This window comes from Medicago sativa, chromosome 3 (genome assembly GCF_051527215.1).
Source record: "Medicago sativa cultivar Bolivia chromosome 3, Bolivia_mono, whole genome shotgun sequence".
NCBI classification, from domain to species: domain Eukaryota; kingdom Viridiplantae; phylum Streptophyta; class Magnoliopsida; order Fabales; family Fabaceae; genus Medicago; species Medicago sativa.
The window spans coordinates 96957967-96972694 of NC_140751.1; the positions used below are offsets into that span (position 1 = coordinate 96957967).

The following is a 14728-nucleotide window of genomic DNA, read 5'->3' on the forward strand; positions in this document are numbered from 1 at the left end:
ATCAATGGTGCTCTTATTAAGAGGTAGTTTAAATTAGTCACATCACATAATCACTTCAACTTTAATTTTAATGTCTAATAAGCACTCATTTCCTCAAACGGAACATTTCTTAAAAAATCACTTCATTAATTTTTAACATTGAATTCATTCGTTAATTTTTTATTTGAAATATGATGAAAGAAATAGAACAAAGAATGCAATGGAATCACATTTATGCAAAGGAGAGACCGTGCTTATACAAATCTTGCATCTCAATAGCAATCCTTCTTATTTCTTCCACGTGTTGTTAGACAAAACATCTCTCATTGAAGATTCTTAACGATCAAGATCACGGAATGTAGAATGTCTACAATCCTCCTAGCAACCTAATTAAATCAATGTTAGGCGTGTTAATAAATAAAAAAATGACAATTTAATTCCTTACAATTTTTTTCAGTTCATTTTAGTCCCATGACAAAAAAAAAATCTACTATGTGAACGTTTAGAATTCCGTTGAAAAAATCTCAAAATCCTCACCGTCAGAGAGATGGATTGATTCAATCGAATGTTTGAGGTCTGCTGAATGGAATTTCAAATCACATTATTAACGAAAAGATACTATGGTACATATGTTAATAGATGATAATTTATCAACGTTATGCATCAACCCTACTCTTTGTAAGCGGTCCCAAATAGTGATTAAAAGTTGTCCCTAAATGAAAATATCTTCTAAAATTATTATATGTATCGATAAAACACTCAAAAACAACATTAATAAATATAACTCGGTTTTGATGGTTTTTTATTTATTTTTCTTCTTATAACTGAGATCATATATAACACTACTTCTGATAATATTATACGAAAAAATTGAGTCAACAAAATTTGATGTATTTAGTTTAAAATTTTGTTCAAATACATCAACTTTTATTGATTAATTAAAGTTTCTCTTATAAATGATTGACAATGGTCAATTAGTTGTGAAGCCAACCGATTAGGTTCAATTTGATTGAATTTTTGTGCGACTATCTCTTATAACTTTTTGCGCGACTAATATCTCTTTATAACAATAAGCATTTTCCTAATAAAGTTCCAACCGGATCATTTCTTGTATTTTCTTGTATTTTATAAGCTAAGACCAAGAGTACTGTAGTTATTAATCGTTGTGTTGAGAGTCCCACATCGGATAGGAGATGACCTGAAAATGTGTTTATAAGTGGGAGCAATCCTCACCTCACAAGTCGGTTTTGTATTAGGCCCAACCACCATTTTTAAGATGGTAACATAGCCTCTTCAAGATCCATTGGACCACCTGCTATCAGGTTTCCGCTATCAGAGCACCCACCATTTATGTCCACGAACCAAGCTCAATAGTGCTAGTTGTGAGGGAGTCTCACATCGGATAGGAGATGGCCTAAAAATGTGTTTATAAGTGGGGACGATCCTCACCTCACAAGTTGGTTTTGTGGGGTTGTGTTAGGCCCAACCACCATTTCTAAGACGTTGAGTCCTTGTTTTCTCCCATTCAAATTCTTTGATGTAGTATTAATTAGGTTCAATTACACCAGAGGTCCTTTAAGTTTGAGGTTTGTAACAGATTGGTCATTTAAGTTATTTTTATCACGCATAAGTCCTTTAAGTTTGAGGTTTGTAACAGATTGGTCCTTTAAGTTAATTTGGTCACACATAAGTCCTTTTAAGTTTGTTAACTTTTTCGATATAGTCATTCTGTCACATCATCTTAAAGGACCAATCTGTTACAAATTTTAAACTTAAAGGACTTTTGTGTGACCGAAATAACTTAAAGGATCAATCTGTTACAAACCATTAAACTTAAAGGACTTATGTGTGACCAAAATAACTTAAAGGACCAATTTGTTAGAATCCTCAAACTTAAAGGACACCAGGTGTAATTTAGCCTATTAATTAACATCCATCTTTTATGGCAAAAAGTAAAAGGAGATTGAAATTTGAATTTCTCTTTTAAATTTCACCCCCTCTCTTTTCTAACATAAAAATTGAGTGCAAAGAGAGTGTGGTAAAAAAATGTAGATATGTCAAGTGAGCATATATTCCAAAAATGTGTATAGCTCCAAGACGTAGGCGAAGTAAAAGTAAAAGTTGCATGGCAATTACTTCAAGGAACGTCCTTGGTTTTCAAATTATTGCACTAGGAAACCATTTAGTGAAAGAGAAACGATTCTCATTGATGACTAAATGTCGATTGGAATTGAAGGAATAGTTCAAAAACCAAAGAAAGGAGAACAAAACTTGGTATAGTTTCGATAAAGATAGTTGAAGATGATGATGGAAGAGAAGTCTTCGAGGTTCATATTTTGACCATCTTTTCTTTTTCTTTTTTCCCCTTCGTTACACTTATATGGCTTTTTCGCTGTCATGTTCCTTTTCCTTTCTCACATTGTCATATATTCCCTCACCCTTTTCCTTTCTCTTTTGTGAACAAAAAAGAGAGAGATATATAGGGAAAACATATTGCAACGAAAATCCCCCAAACTAAATAAAAAAATGGAAATATTAAATCTAACTAATAGAAATCATCCACAATTTTAATTTCTTGGGGAAGGGTAAAGAAGGCTGCAGCAAGCTGTTGAAAGCAAAAAGAAAGGGTAAGGAGAGTACTGATTCGATTCTCTCATTGGGAAATGCTTCCATGCATGGCCATATCATCAAACCCATGGACGCCTAACGTATACATATGGTACTATATTTACTTTATCTTTTTCTTATAATCTTTTTTTAATCATATTGTTAATACGGTGTCTCATTAATTATGGATGTGTCTAATAGAGCCTCCATAGAACTGGTTTGTGAGTTGATGACTCCCGTCACTTATAAACATTTGTCTATGTCATCTCTCATGTAATGTGAAACTTTTTAACATATTCTCCCGCGTCTATCATTTTTGGGTTTGGATGTGGATATAAATAGTGAGTGATTCAATAGTAAAAAGTAAAAACTTAATAGTAGGTAATTCAATGAATTTTACAGGAGACTCTAAATTTTAGTGCATTCAACAAATTTTACCAGCTACCTAGGTAATGAATATATATAGTTTTAAGTATTATTTTTTTTTAGGGAAGTTTTAAGTATAAATATATTCAATCTACGGATGTGTTTAATATTGACATACTAAAAATGATTCAAATGTATACATCTATTATTTTTAGTAAAAACTGATTTTTATAACAATAAAAAAAGGAAGAATAAAAATTATATTTTAGTCGTCACACTTTTCACTCATGTTTACAATGAGACCTTATTAGCTGCATTATCTTGTAAAACTTTCTCTCTTTCACCGGGAAAGAGGAAGTGGAAAAAGTACCATACGATTTGGGTTGGATTAGAAGAGTGTATGATAAAAGTAACCAAATGATGTCAATAGAAGACGATTTGTGGGATATTTCTCAAAGTCAAAGAAAGGTAAATGATCGGTCCGGTGACGATCGATGAATCGTAGTAGTTATCCACGGTGCTCCGGTGAGACGGAGGTTGAATCTTCACGACGGATGTGAAAGATGTATGCAGGTACATTAGCACTCTAACACTCAAGTTAGAATCTGAGAGATGTGGAAAAATGCAGAAAAATGGTGAAAGTTAATCGTACCTTGAGGGTGATGAGAAATCACCCTTACATAAGCACAGAGACGCATAACTACCTCCGTAAAATGCGGCGTAATCGGTGGAGTCTATGTGGTTAATTACCTACATAGAGCTTAGTCTTCTCCCTCGCCACATTGTTTATGGTTCCTCAGGTGTAGGTCCTACGGGTCCTGCTTTTGCAAGTTTCTAGTCGGTCTGGAACAGTAAAACTGGATTTATTAAAAATAGGAGGGTTAGTTGTTACACCGGATCCATATTAGACAACTATCTTGTTGAGTAGTCAACTTTTAGTAATCACTTGTTTACTTGCATTTATAACCCGTCTTTTGTATCTACTTCAATTTCTTTGATCGTTAGTTCAAATCACTTGAACTATCTGCTACCGATGTCCATCTCTATATACATGACGTAATGTTAAGGTGTGTTTGTTTCATGTCTAAGAATCACATTTTAGAAAATATATTGCTAGAGAATGACTATATTCACGTTTGTTAAAAGGTTTACGAAAAAAAAAAAAGGAGTATTCTTCAGAATAGAGGTTCTCAAGAATGGAATAACATCATATAACTTTCAAAATTTACATGCATTATTATCATGAGTAAAAACGTGTCATCCTGATGAAATACTATATGGATTTTTTTTTTTAAATTATAACTTTCTATTTTTAATCCATAAAACAAATTTTCATCTTTATATTTTCAGGTAAGATATTCCTAAAAATAATTTTTCAATCCATAAAACAAACGCCTAAGATAATTGTTTCCCAACTTGCCTCGAGAGTTGTAATAATTTTTTTTGAAAGAGAGCTTATAATGTATTTTTTTACTCGTTGAGAGCTATAATAGTAATACACAAATTTTTATTATTCAAAATGAGAAAAATACGTATATATGTATGTCAGCAGTACTCTGCTTCAAAAAAAAATGTATGTCAGTAGTACTCAGTATGTGTTACATACATCTACATAGTTTTGTTTTTAATTGTTGCATGCACGTGAGTTGGTAGAAAGACGTGAGTGACGCCATCATAAATTCTTAATGATAAAAGTTTTTCCTTTTCTTTTACTTTTTAGACCTCCAAAATCTTTTATAATATGCCCATGAGAGTCCCCAAATGTCCATCTTCTTTGATTTTTCACAGTTTTTTACCCTAATGTCCTTCTTCCTTGATCTTTTTTGTGCACGAGCTTCAAACAATTAATATTGATCTCTCAATTATCTAATATCTCACTAATTAATACCATATAGTATACTTTTTATGTTTCTATACACGATGCAATTACAAGTTTTCATTTTTCCTTTTTGTGTTGGTTTTTCTCTCTTGTATTTGGGTTGAGTACTTCTTATACACTTATCATCTTTTACGGCTAAAAAAAAGGAAAATTAAATCATAATTGCAGTGAGTACAATAGTATTTATCGTCAATGATTTGAAAAGTTTTGCATTTGGTTAGGATTAGCAAAAATCATGGACTGTTCTTTATTTCTCGGGCCTTAACTAAGTATCCCTAGTCCCTATCTCGGGCCTTAACTAAGTATCCCTAGTCCCTACAATGACTTGCTTTTTGCACCCTTTTTTCTCTTTCGAATAAGCACAAATTCATACGAGATATAGGGACAAACACACTAACATCATTGTGAATCGAGCAAATTTTGTGGTAAGATGTACTCGCTGCGCCTTAAGAGATTGGTCTTCACATTTGTGTGTAGATAATATGTTGGTTTACCCCCCAAAAAAAACAAACATCTTAATAAAATGTCAAATGATATAATGAACTCTAGCACTCGTTTTATTCACGTTTGGCTTATTACATTTTGTCTCAAAGACATAATAGAAATACATAACCATGGCTGAATAAAAATTTGCTAGATGTAGAGCAAATTATCCATGTCCATGTCCTCCCACCAAAGCATTTCCAATCCCACAGAAGAATAAAAATGAGTAACCCTTGAAGGGGAGAAAGAAAAGTTTTATTTAGTGCCAAGATAATAGGAGAGAGAGAGAATGAAGAGGCTATACCATTACCAATATACCCCACACCACTATCTATTCTATAACCCCTTTTTTAATTGCTTAAATTAAAAGTATGCTTCTATATCTATAACATGATACTTCTCTAGTTCAACCTTAACCCCTCAAGTGCCAAATTTGCAGTTAGCCATCTGCAAACTTCATCAGTCTCTTCAGGAACTGTATAGTGACCTAACCTGCACACCAATAATATATAAGACTAATTTCATGTCATACACAAATATTATCACCTTTAGACTTTGTATAAATAAAGAAAAAATCAATTGAATACCCATTGTAGCTTCTAAACATAAGATTCTGGAATCCAGCTGAGCTTAAGGTCCTTGCAGAATTGTCTCCATGTTCATATGCAACTACATCATCAGCTACAAAAAAAAAATTAAATATAAATATCTGCGACATGGCGATCAGGTATGAAATCAATTCGCTATTTCATGATTTAAGATTGTACAAACAACTTTGAAGCTTGAATTACAATAAGGTTGTGAAAATTGATTTTGTAAAATTAATTTTAGTTAAAAGTGAGTTGAATAATAAATTTGAGTGTAAAAATCATCCTAACTTCAAGTTAGAATCAATTCAAGAGAACCTCCAAACCAAAATCAATTTCACATCTTCAGAATGACTGTTGAATGTGTAAAAAGTGAACCAAATTTTTGTTAAATGTTTCGATAATCCCAATGAAATCAGAAAAATATCAAAGTTGAACCAGATGAAAGTGTTGACATATCACTAAAAGAATCATTCCATTTAGAATGGTAATTGCAGCTTGTGGTAAATCAGTAAAGACTCAAACAAAGAGTTCAATACATACGAATACTGTTGACCTTTCTGGTAAGTATTAAGTAGTGGTTAAGAGTCTTAACCCATAACTCTTGCAAAGCATTTTCCTTTTTTCTTTGAGCACACAGCGCAGGAACTATTATTAGTTACCATTTTTCTTGGCCAGGCTATCCTTACCTCAAGGCCGAACTCCGGATTACCAAGGCCCCTTTCCCTGGGAACCGGAGGGTTAGTGCCAAAAAAATACAAAAGAACTCAAGCAATGTGCAGGCCTCTCAATAGAAAATTTAAGAAATCATGTGGGAGAACAGATGAAACAATCATGCTTTTATACCGAAATTAATAGAAAGGGAAATATTATAACATTTTAAATTTCAAGTTAACCAGGATAGTGATAAAAAATTATAAATACCGCTTCCATGGCCGATAAATAAGGGCAACGATGCTGCACGCCTTATGCCATCACGTGATCCTCTGATCTGGTTGTTCAAGGTCCTGTATCAATTAGCACCTTCTGAGTTATGTATATAGCTTAAAGAAAAGGAAATTATGGGTGGATGTGCCTTATAGTTCTTGACAAATGGTAGAAACCAAACCTTGAACAAGGAAGCCAGCCACTTAATGAAACAATTGCGCTTAAGTTGATAGGGTAAATGTTTCCATTTCCATAGTGTCCCAAAACATGACATGTAGCTGAGTAAAGTGCAGTTGCAGCACCATTACTGAAGCCACCAATACCGAGTTTGACTGTACAGGGGACAGTAGCATTTAAGTCAAATTACAAGCCCCTTAAATTTAGTAATAACAGCCCAAGGTATATAATCTAAAATTATAAATGTAAAAGGTGGCTTAGCTCTAATTTCTTAAATAAGCAAAAACACTACTATAGTCACTTTAGTCAATATGAAGAAGTAAATAATAGAAAGATCACACCAATATTCTTCTCGAGGGATAATAGAAAACATACTATTTGGAGGCTCTGTTGACAAAAGATTGGCAACATGTGCTGCAGAAGCATCTAAACCCTCCAAATCATTAGGAGCGTCTTCTGAAATATCACCAACATCAGACCCTGGTAACATTACGTAAATCAAATTAGACTGTTGTAAACAGTGGAAATGGAATCGGTATTATCGTTCTTGACCAAATATACAGAAGTCAAATTTTGTAGCCAAAGGAAAACGGTCAAAGGGCAATGGTGTTTTCAATTGAACAATATAGAATTTTAAATCAATGAGCCTTACAAGCAGTGCAAGGAAATCCACCAAATAAGGCTACAGGCCGCGTAGGAGCAGTTGGACAAATCCATTTAATCTGAAACATAAATTTCAAGATCACAAATAGTAGCTGCTTAAGTACATAACCTTTCCAAATATTGCAGTATCTATTGAAAAAAATGCTAATGTCAAATATACACATATTCTTACATTTGGAAGAGGAAGAGTTTCCAATAGTTGGGACCAGCTGCAAGACAGAATAAAGTCTATGTTATTCACCATAGGCCAATCTTGAACTTGTCAACTTGATTAAAAAAATCAAGTTAATTTATAAAAGGAAAATGCTAATGAGTGTGCCCTTAGGGCATTGGTGTGAGGGAAAGTATTGCCTTCAACTTTTTAGGAGTTTAAAAATTGTTCTTTCTTATACAAAACTACTATTTTTGGCTTCCTTAATTGGTGCCCTTGAGGCATTTTTTAGTATGACCCTTGATAAAAATATAAGAACTATTGATGGTCTAAGAGCTCTGCTAGTAAAGATGATTTTTGAAACTATTACTATAAGGTTTCTTCAAGAAAACACTTTATAAAATTATAATGCACATACCTTATTTTGGGACCACACCATATATCTATAAATGGCATGAATTCTATTATATGACTCGCTGCATTGATCAACATGATTTCAAAATTATGGAAATCAAGAGTTTATTACTTGCATAGGGACTATATGTGTTCTTTATTAGTTTGTCATTATCTAGACTATAAACTGTAATTAAAAAAATGCTGGTGTATTAATAATAACACTCTTTTTTTGACAGTACCTTTTGTGTTATCCTACCAAATCAATTGGTAAGATTTTCTAAAAGAAGATTTGTAGTTTAAGAACTTACTAATAAACAAACTTTAACAGAAGAAGACAATATATTGACATTCCCTTACTCTATTCCTTTTAAATTTGCTAGAAGAAAACAAATTTATTGTTTCTCTAAAGGCATATTCTCAAGCACAGAGAGAAGGTATCAACACAAACTAAGTTTACCAATAAAAAGGAATAAACTTTTTCAAACATTAAAGTTCCAAATAACACCAACTCCAAACTGAAAAGCCATGCACACTAACATGGACATTGAGAAAGTGCATGGTAATTAATTGCTGTGAGCACAATCAGTTTTCACAATATAACTTTTAATTCCTTTTGCCAACCAGCTCATTTAAAATAAAACTTTTCCCTCAAATAAATCTTCAAATGTATTCCAATACTAAATTCTAATAGAGTATCCTTCTTAAAACCACGATTGCATAAAACACTTTGTAGCACCGACACGACACAGGCACATGTAATTACATTCAGTTTCTCAAATTATTATCGGTGTCAACATGTCAGTGTTGTGTGTCTGGTGTATGTGTTAATTTCATAGAATAGAAATTCAAGTTAGCAACATACCTCGAGCCGTTATCGCCAATACCATGTAGCCAAACAATAGTTGCCTGATGCCTCCCTTTAGGTCTAACCACATGAGTCCTTCCAAACTCAAATGTCCTGCTAGCATTTCCACTACCTGAACCATGAAACCAATAAAGTACATTTAGTCCTAGATGGTTTAGTTTCTATAAAGTTTAACTGGTAAATCTAAAAAAGTTGCAGGAGTTACAAGACCAGAGTTCAAACTATTGAAAAAACCATGTCCCACATAGATTAAAGATAAGACCTGACTAGAGTTTATGGCACCCCTCACCTTACAAGTCGGTTTTATAAGGGATGAGTCAGCTAAGGCTCAATATAAAAAATTAACATAGTATTGGAGCCTACCTATTCGGGCCACCCACCACTTATATACACGCACCAAACCTGATAGTGTTGGGCATGAGGGGTGTAATGAAAAAATGAAGTCCCGCATAGATTAAAGATAAGACCTGGCTAGAGTTTATAAAGTGTGGCACCCCTCATCTTACACGCCTTTTTTGTAAAGATGAGTTAGACCCAATATAACAACCCGATACAAACCCCCCAAGATGAAATGAATTAGAAATTAGAAAATACTTAACATAACTAAATTGGTGACATTTTTAAATCCAAAAAAAAAAATAAAAAAAAAAACTAGTAAATCCATGAATGTAGCTTGCAGGGCAATAGAGATGACATTGGTTCACATTGCAACTAACCAGAACTAGCTGAGAAGTTTCTGTTGCTCATATTTTGAACTCAAACGGGTAATTGGCAAAATGCTTATGTTGAGCTTCTGGAATGAAGAAAACCAACATTAGTAACATCTATTTATACCCAAATGAGAGAATAATATGAAAACATAAATAAAAGTATCAATGAATCTGCATCAGCTACCCTACTTATAAAACTAACTAAAACTTCATGAAAAATAGACAGAAAGTGAAAAGGGTGCACTCGAAAAGAAAAGTAGATAGAAACTAAAGCAGCAACTTAAAAAATAAAAGTTGTAACCCTTTGTGAGCTAGAATCCACACACAAGAAATGAAGCAAAAAAATGAATAAGGGTAAGTATTTTACTGTGTAATGGCAAAGAGAATAATAAGATTGGAGAATCTATGCTTGTTGAAATTAAGTAAAGTAATTGGAATGCTAAGAAAACAAGAAGAATATTTTGGCTATTATAAAACCTTTTATTTTCTTTGACATTTGCCACCTTCCATTGTTTTCCCAATAGAAAATGAAATTAGCATGTAAAATAGTTGCATTAATTAAGGAAATGGAGTTCAAAGTTGAAACCTGCACTAGTTGAATGATGTCGCTCCTACTTGGGGGTATCAACTTTCTGCTATATATTTCTCTATTATTATTATTTTTTTTTTTTAACATTTATACAATTATTATATATACTCATTTTTTTTCCCTCAAAAAAAGTATCTAATATTAACAAATTTTGCGTAAAAAAAAAACACATTGACAAAATTTATCTCCTACAAATAACATTAACAAATTTATATAAAAAAGTATATCTTTGATTCCATGTTCTTTCCACATACCTCACCGAGTGAGAAACAAAACCTAAAGCATGTGGGCTTTTTTGCTTTTCTTCATGACTTGCCTTTGTTGGTCTAGTTCCCACGACTTTCCCTTTTTTTGTTACACATCTAGCATTAACAAAGAATATAGTAAAATCGTCGATAAAGATTGACTCAATTGTTAAATAATTGATTCATATTTTTCAACTATCACTTAGATTCAAAAATTATTTTAAAAGAACAAAAATAGTTAATATTCTCAAGTTGGGATTTAAGCCTCTGCTTTGTACTATTTGGGATTTGATCCCTCTTTTTCTCCATATATATTATTACTTTGCCATTCAAAAAAAAAAGCATACAATGTTGATCCACCTAATACATTGTAGGTTAAAATTAACATAATGAGACCAAATTGATAAACGGAGATGAAATTAAGCGACCAAAACGTAACTACTATTAATTAGGAAGGCAAAACAAAACCTATAAATTAATTAAGAGACCAATATCTAATTAAGCCTAAAATAAAACTATATGTATAATAATCACCGTCTTACGACACTTTTCATATGGTGACCGTAACAAATTTATTTCATTTCCATGAATAAGGTAATTTGTAATACATATGTTGGACTCAATTCAAAAAAAAATGGGAGTAGTATAAAGTTTAGACGTCCTTACAAGTATATGAACAACAAAAGTGATTTTTTTATGAAATTATATTGCTTAAAACACAATCTTCAGTTGTTACCATAAATGTTATTTGACGTAGATTTTTGTGTAACTAAAAAAAGCCAGAGTTTTCGCTTTAAAAACTTTACTTTCTTCATATTTTTACTGTTTTGACAAAAATAATACTATAGGTGGAGTAGTTTAACTATTAAAATTCACACAACTGTATGGTTTTAGGTCGAGTTAGGTCTTACATACAAAAAAGATATTTACTTTTTCATACTCATTTTCTCTGCTGTATTATTTTCACCGTACAAAAAACAAAAATTTCCCATTAAACATTTTAACTATAATTCTTGTCAAAATAAATAAATAAACATTTTAACCATAATTTTATTAACAACCCGAGTAGTTGATTTTTGCACACCGTAGAAATTCTCATTTTCGAATGGTATGTATGTGTCGGGCATCTTGATAGATTTTAAATTATTATCACGCCGTTGATATTCTGTAATTTGTATGTCATTGCCAATGACGCAGGTCTAGACACATTTTTAATGTTCTGAACTTCTGACTTCTGAAAGTGTAAAGATTGTGATAATGAATAATATTTTAAACAAAACTAGACTTTGCTTTTTCTTTTTTTTTTTGTTTTGTTTGCACTGGTTGAAAAATCAGTGAGATATGCTTAGAAAAAGTTATTACGTCGTTATGTTGCTGATTTGCTGTAGAATATTGGACAGCTTCAAAAGAAAAACTTTATAAATGCGTGATACCAGTGCTGATCGTTGGAATGAGGAAAAGAAATCATATCCAATTATCCATGGATGACGGATAAATTAACGGCAAATATTACTCCTTCGTTTCAAGACTATTTGAAAGAAAGAAAGAAAAAAAAATTCTAAAAATCTAATATCTACTACTATAAAATAACAGAAAATCGGTATACTGTCATAATACATAAATAAATACCTCTAAAAAATTACAAATTTAGATATTAGATTTGTAATTTTCAAGCTTCGTGAGATGACGGAAAAAAATAACGAAGATAGTATTAAACTAACTGGATTCAAGCTTCGTGAGATGAAAAAATTATCGACACCAAAGACTTAATTATTTTTATTACTCATATATTTGATCACCCGTAGACTTCATACATTCATTCAACATTTTATTTTCTTTTTATCTTTCTTTTACTATCACATCATTAATCTATCATATCAATCTCTTTTATTCCTATTTCTCTTGAACAATCTTTTCCTTATTTTATTTGACACCAAAGACTTTTATTTGACACCAAAGACTTAAGTATACGAGTTTTGGGTGTCTACCAATCTTTTCCTAATTTTTTTTGGGTTAATTATGTTTCTAGTCCCTGTAAAATAGCGACCTTGTAAGTTTAGTCCTTACTTAATTTTAATAGCATTTTTAGTCCTTATAAAAAAAATTTACTTATAATTTTAGTCCCTGCTAAAACAAAGTTTGATTAATTATCCTTAAACTCTTAAATTTTTGAACGATTTTTTTGAGACAAGATTAGAACACTATGAAAGGTTCGTTTACTAAAATTTAGAATTTTCAGACATGAAATTAATTAAATATGAATTTTTTAAAACGACAAAAGTTAAAGATAAAAAGTAATAAAATCTGGATGTAGAAATCAAATTTTGCGATAATTTTTTGCGGAGGATCTTTTAGTAATGTTCTAAACATGTCTGCAAAAAATTGTTCAAAAATTTAAGAGTTTAAGCATAAATTAAACAAATTTAAATTGAGTAGGGACTAATACTCAGGGCAAAAAAACAAAATTAGGGACTAAAAATGCTATTAAAATTAAGTAAGGACTAAACTTACAAGGTCGCTATTTTATAGGGACTATAAACATAATTAACCCTTTTTTTTTTTGTATACTTCACGCAAATAGAACTAATATCTGGTTGTGTGACATGCATTAGGCTTATTTAGTTTGTGTTTGTGTTAGATAAAGCCGAATGTCACAACGAATTTTGATGATGTAATCGTGTAAGATTAAAAGGAAATATGCATAATTCTCGATAGAATTGATGAAAATAACTCTGAAGCATGACATCATTTAACTTGTAATAATAACCTGATTAAGGCTAATAGAATTGATGAAAATAACTCTGAAGCATGACATCATTTAACTTGTAATAATAACCTGATTAAGGCTAATAATCATACAGGGAGCAAGCTAATTCCATGTTAGTCTCTAAGCTCACCTTTGCAATCTTCCTCATTAGCAAATCAGCCTTATCCCTCGCTCTTGCTGAGCCTCTCACAGAAAGATCAGCCAACAGACTTGAGAATTCTGATAACATGAAAGCCTCTCTAACACATTCATCACTGTCATCAAAAAGTCGAACAAGAATATCAACTGCACCTTCCTTACACAACAAAGACCTTCTTCTCATCACACTTAACATTGAACTTATTATCTCATTTGTTTTCTTCACTGCATTCAACCCTTCATCAAACCTCACAAGCAGACCAAGAACAATAAGAGATATTCCAGCTAAATCCTCGTTGTTATTATCAGTGCTCTGAACAACTTGAAGCAGCACCGGAACCACTCCACCTCGAACAGCCAAAGTACAATTTCCATGGAATTGAACAAGTTCAGCCAAAGAACTCAAAAGGTGATGTGAGTCGGCAGAATCAAGAAGAGATCTTTCAATAGCCTTCACCAGCAACTGAACAGTACCTGCTACCCCAAATTTGGCCTTGTTTTTATCAAACATGGCCAAACTACAAATCAATGAGGAGGCAAGTTTGCATGAATCAATGGAACATGATGATGAGTTAATGAGAGAATTGAGGTGATAAATGGTTTCCATATCTGCAAGAGATTGCTTTAGATCAGGGTTGAGTGAAAGGTTAAAGAGGACCAACAAGGAAAGGGTTTGGATAATGGAGGAGGAAGCATTTGTGAGTGTGGCTAATGTTGAGATTGCTCCATCTATCTGAGCTAGCAAAGTTCTGTTCTGGGGACTTACCTTGGTGACAGCAGCCAATGTTTGAAGACCTTTCTCCTGAGTTTCATGAGAATTTGATTGTACCAGTATGAGACATTCATTAATGGTGTCAAAAACACGAGATGATGATGATGATGATGATGATGATGATACCGACATTTCAACAACAGTTGTGGAGTGTTTAATTAGCTTAAGCTTAAATTTTATATCTTTGCTGATATGAATTAGGCAAAGGCTAAAACAAGAACGCAAATGGGTTTTCTTTACAAAACAAAGGGGTTTTGATAGTTACAATGTTTTATTAGCATTGGAAACTGCTACGCTATTTAGGATCTTTGTCCGACTCTTTGGATCTTTAGTCCATCTCTCTTCCCCTCAGCTTAGCAACAGTTAAATAATTAAGGGTCTTGTTAACCAGTGCCCCCGGGGCACTGGTTAAGGAAGTAAAAATAGA

At 32.4% G+C, this 14728-nt stretch overlaps 2 protein-coding genes across 9 annotated transcripts; both read right to left on the bottom strand.

Moving 5' to 3' along the window:
* Positions 1 to 5367: 5367 nt before the first annotated feature.
* LOC146942515 (uncharacterized) lies at positions 5368 to 10435 on the bottom strand. 8 transcript variants are annotated; one of them, XM_085756504.1, is made up of 10 exons: positions 10377 to 10435; positions 9797 to 9873; positions 9078 to 9192; positions 7841 to 7877; positions 7658 to 7727; positions 7381 to 7485; positions 7010 to 7160; positions 6826 to 6908; positions 5902 to 5995; positions 5368 to 5806 (listed from the first exon to the last, which is right to left on the bottom strand). In XM_085756504.1, the coding sequence occupies exons 2-10, from the start codon at positions 9825 to 9827 to the stop codon at positions 5716 to 5718; spliced, it is 777 nt and encodes a 258-aa protein (XP_085612630.1). In that variant the 5' UTR covers positions 9828 to 9873; positions 10377 to 10435; the 3' UTR covers positions 5368 to 5715. The 8 variants fall into 8 exon arrangements, with proteins under 8 accessions (XP_085612630.1, XP_085612628.1, XP_085612632.1 ...); XM_085756502.1 differs by having other exon boundaries at positions 10268 to 10398; XM_085756506.1 differs by having other exon boundaries at positions 9078 to 9188; positions 9793 to 9873; positions 10268 to 10398.
* Positions 10436 to 13470: 3035 nt separating this feature from the next.
* On the bottom strand, positions 13471 to 14433 carry LOC146942516 (uncharacterized). Its single transcript, XM_085750041.1, has one exon. It carries the CDS (start codon positions 14431 to 14433, stop codon positions 13471 to 13473), a length of 963 nt encoding a protein of 320 aa, XP_085606167.1.
* Positions 14434 to 14728: the final 295 nt, after the last annotated feature.

Bases quoted from the DNA above. Each gene is read 5' to 3' on its own strand.
- LOC146942516 (XM_085750041.1), bottom strand. From the start codon at position 14,433: ATGTCGGTATCATCATCATCATCATCATCATCATCATCTCGTGTTTTT.
- LOC146942515 (XM_085756504.1), bottom strand. From the start codon at position 9,827: ATGAGCAACAGAAACTTCTCAGCTAGTTCTG. The intron at 7,878-9,077 runs GTATGTTGCTAA...TCTGTCTTGCAG, and splicing joins ATTGGCGATAACGGCTCGAG to CTGGTCCCAACTATTGGAAA. The intron at 5,996-6,825 runs GTATTTATAATT...TTTTTTTTGTAG, and splicing joins ATTTATCGGCCATGGAAGCG to CTGATGATGTAGTTGCATAT.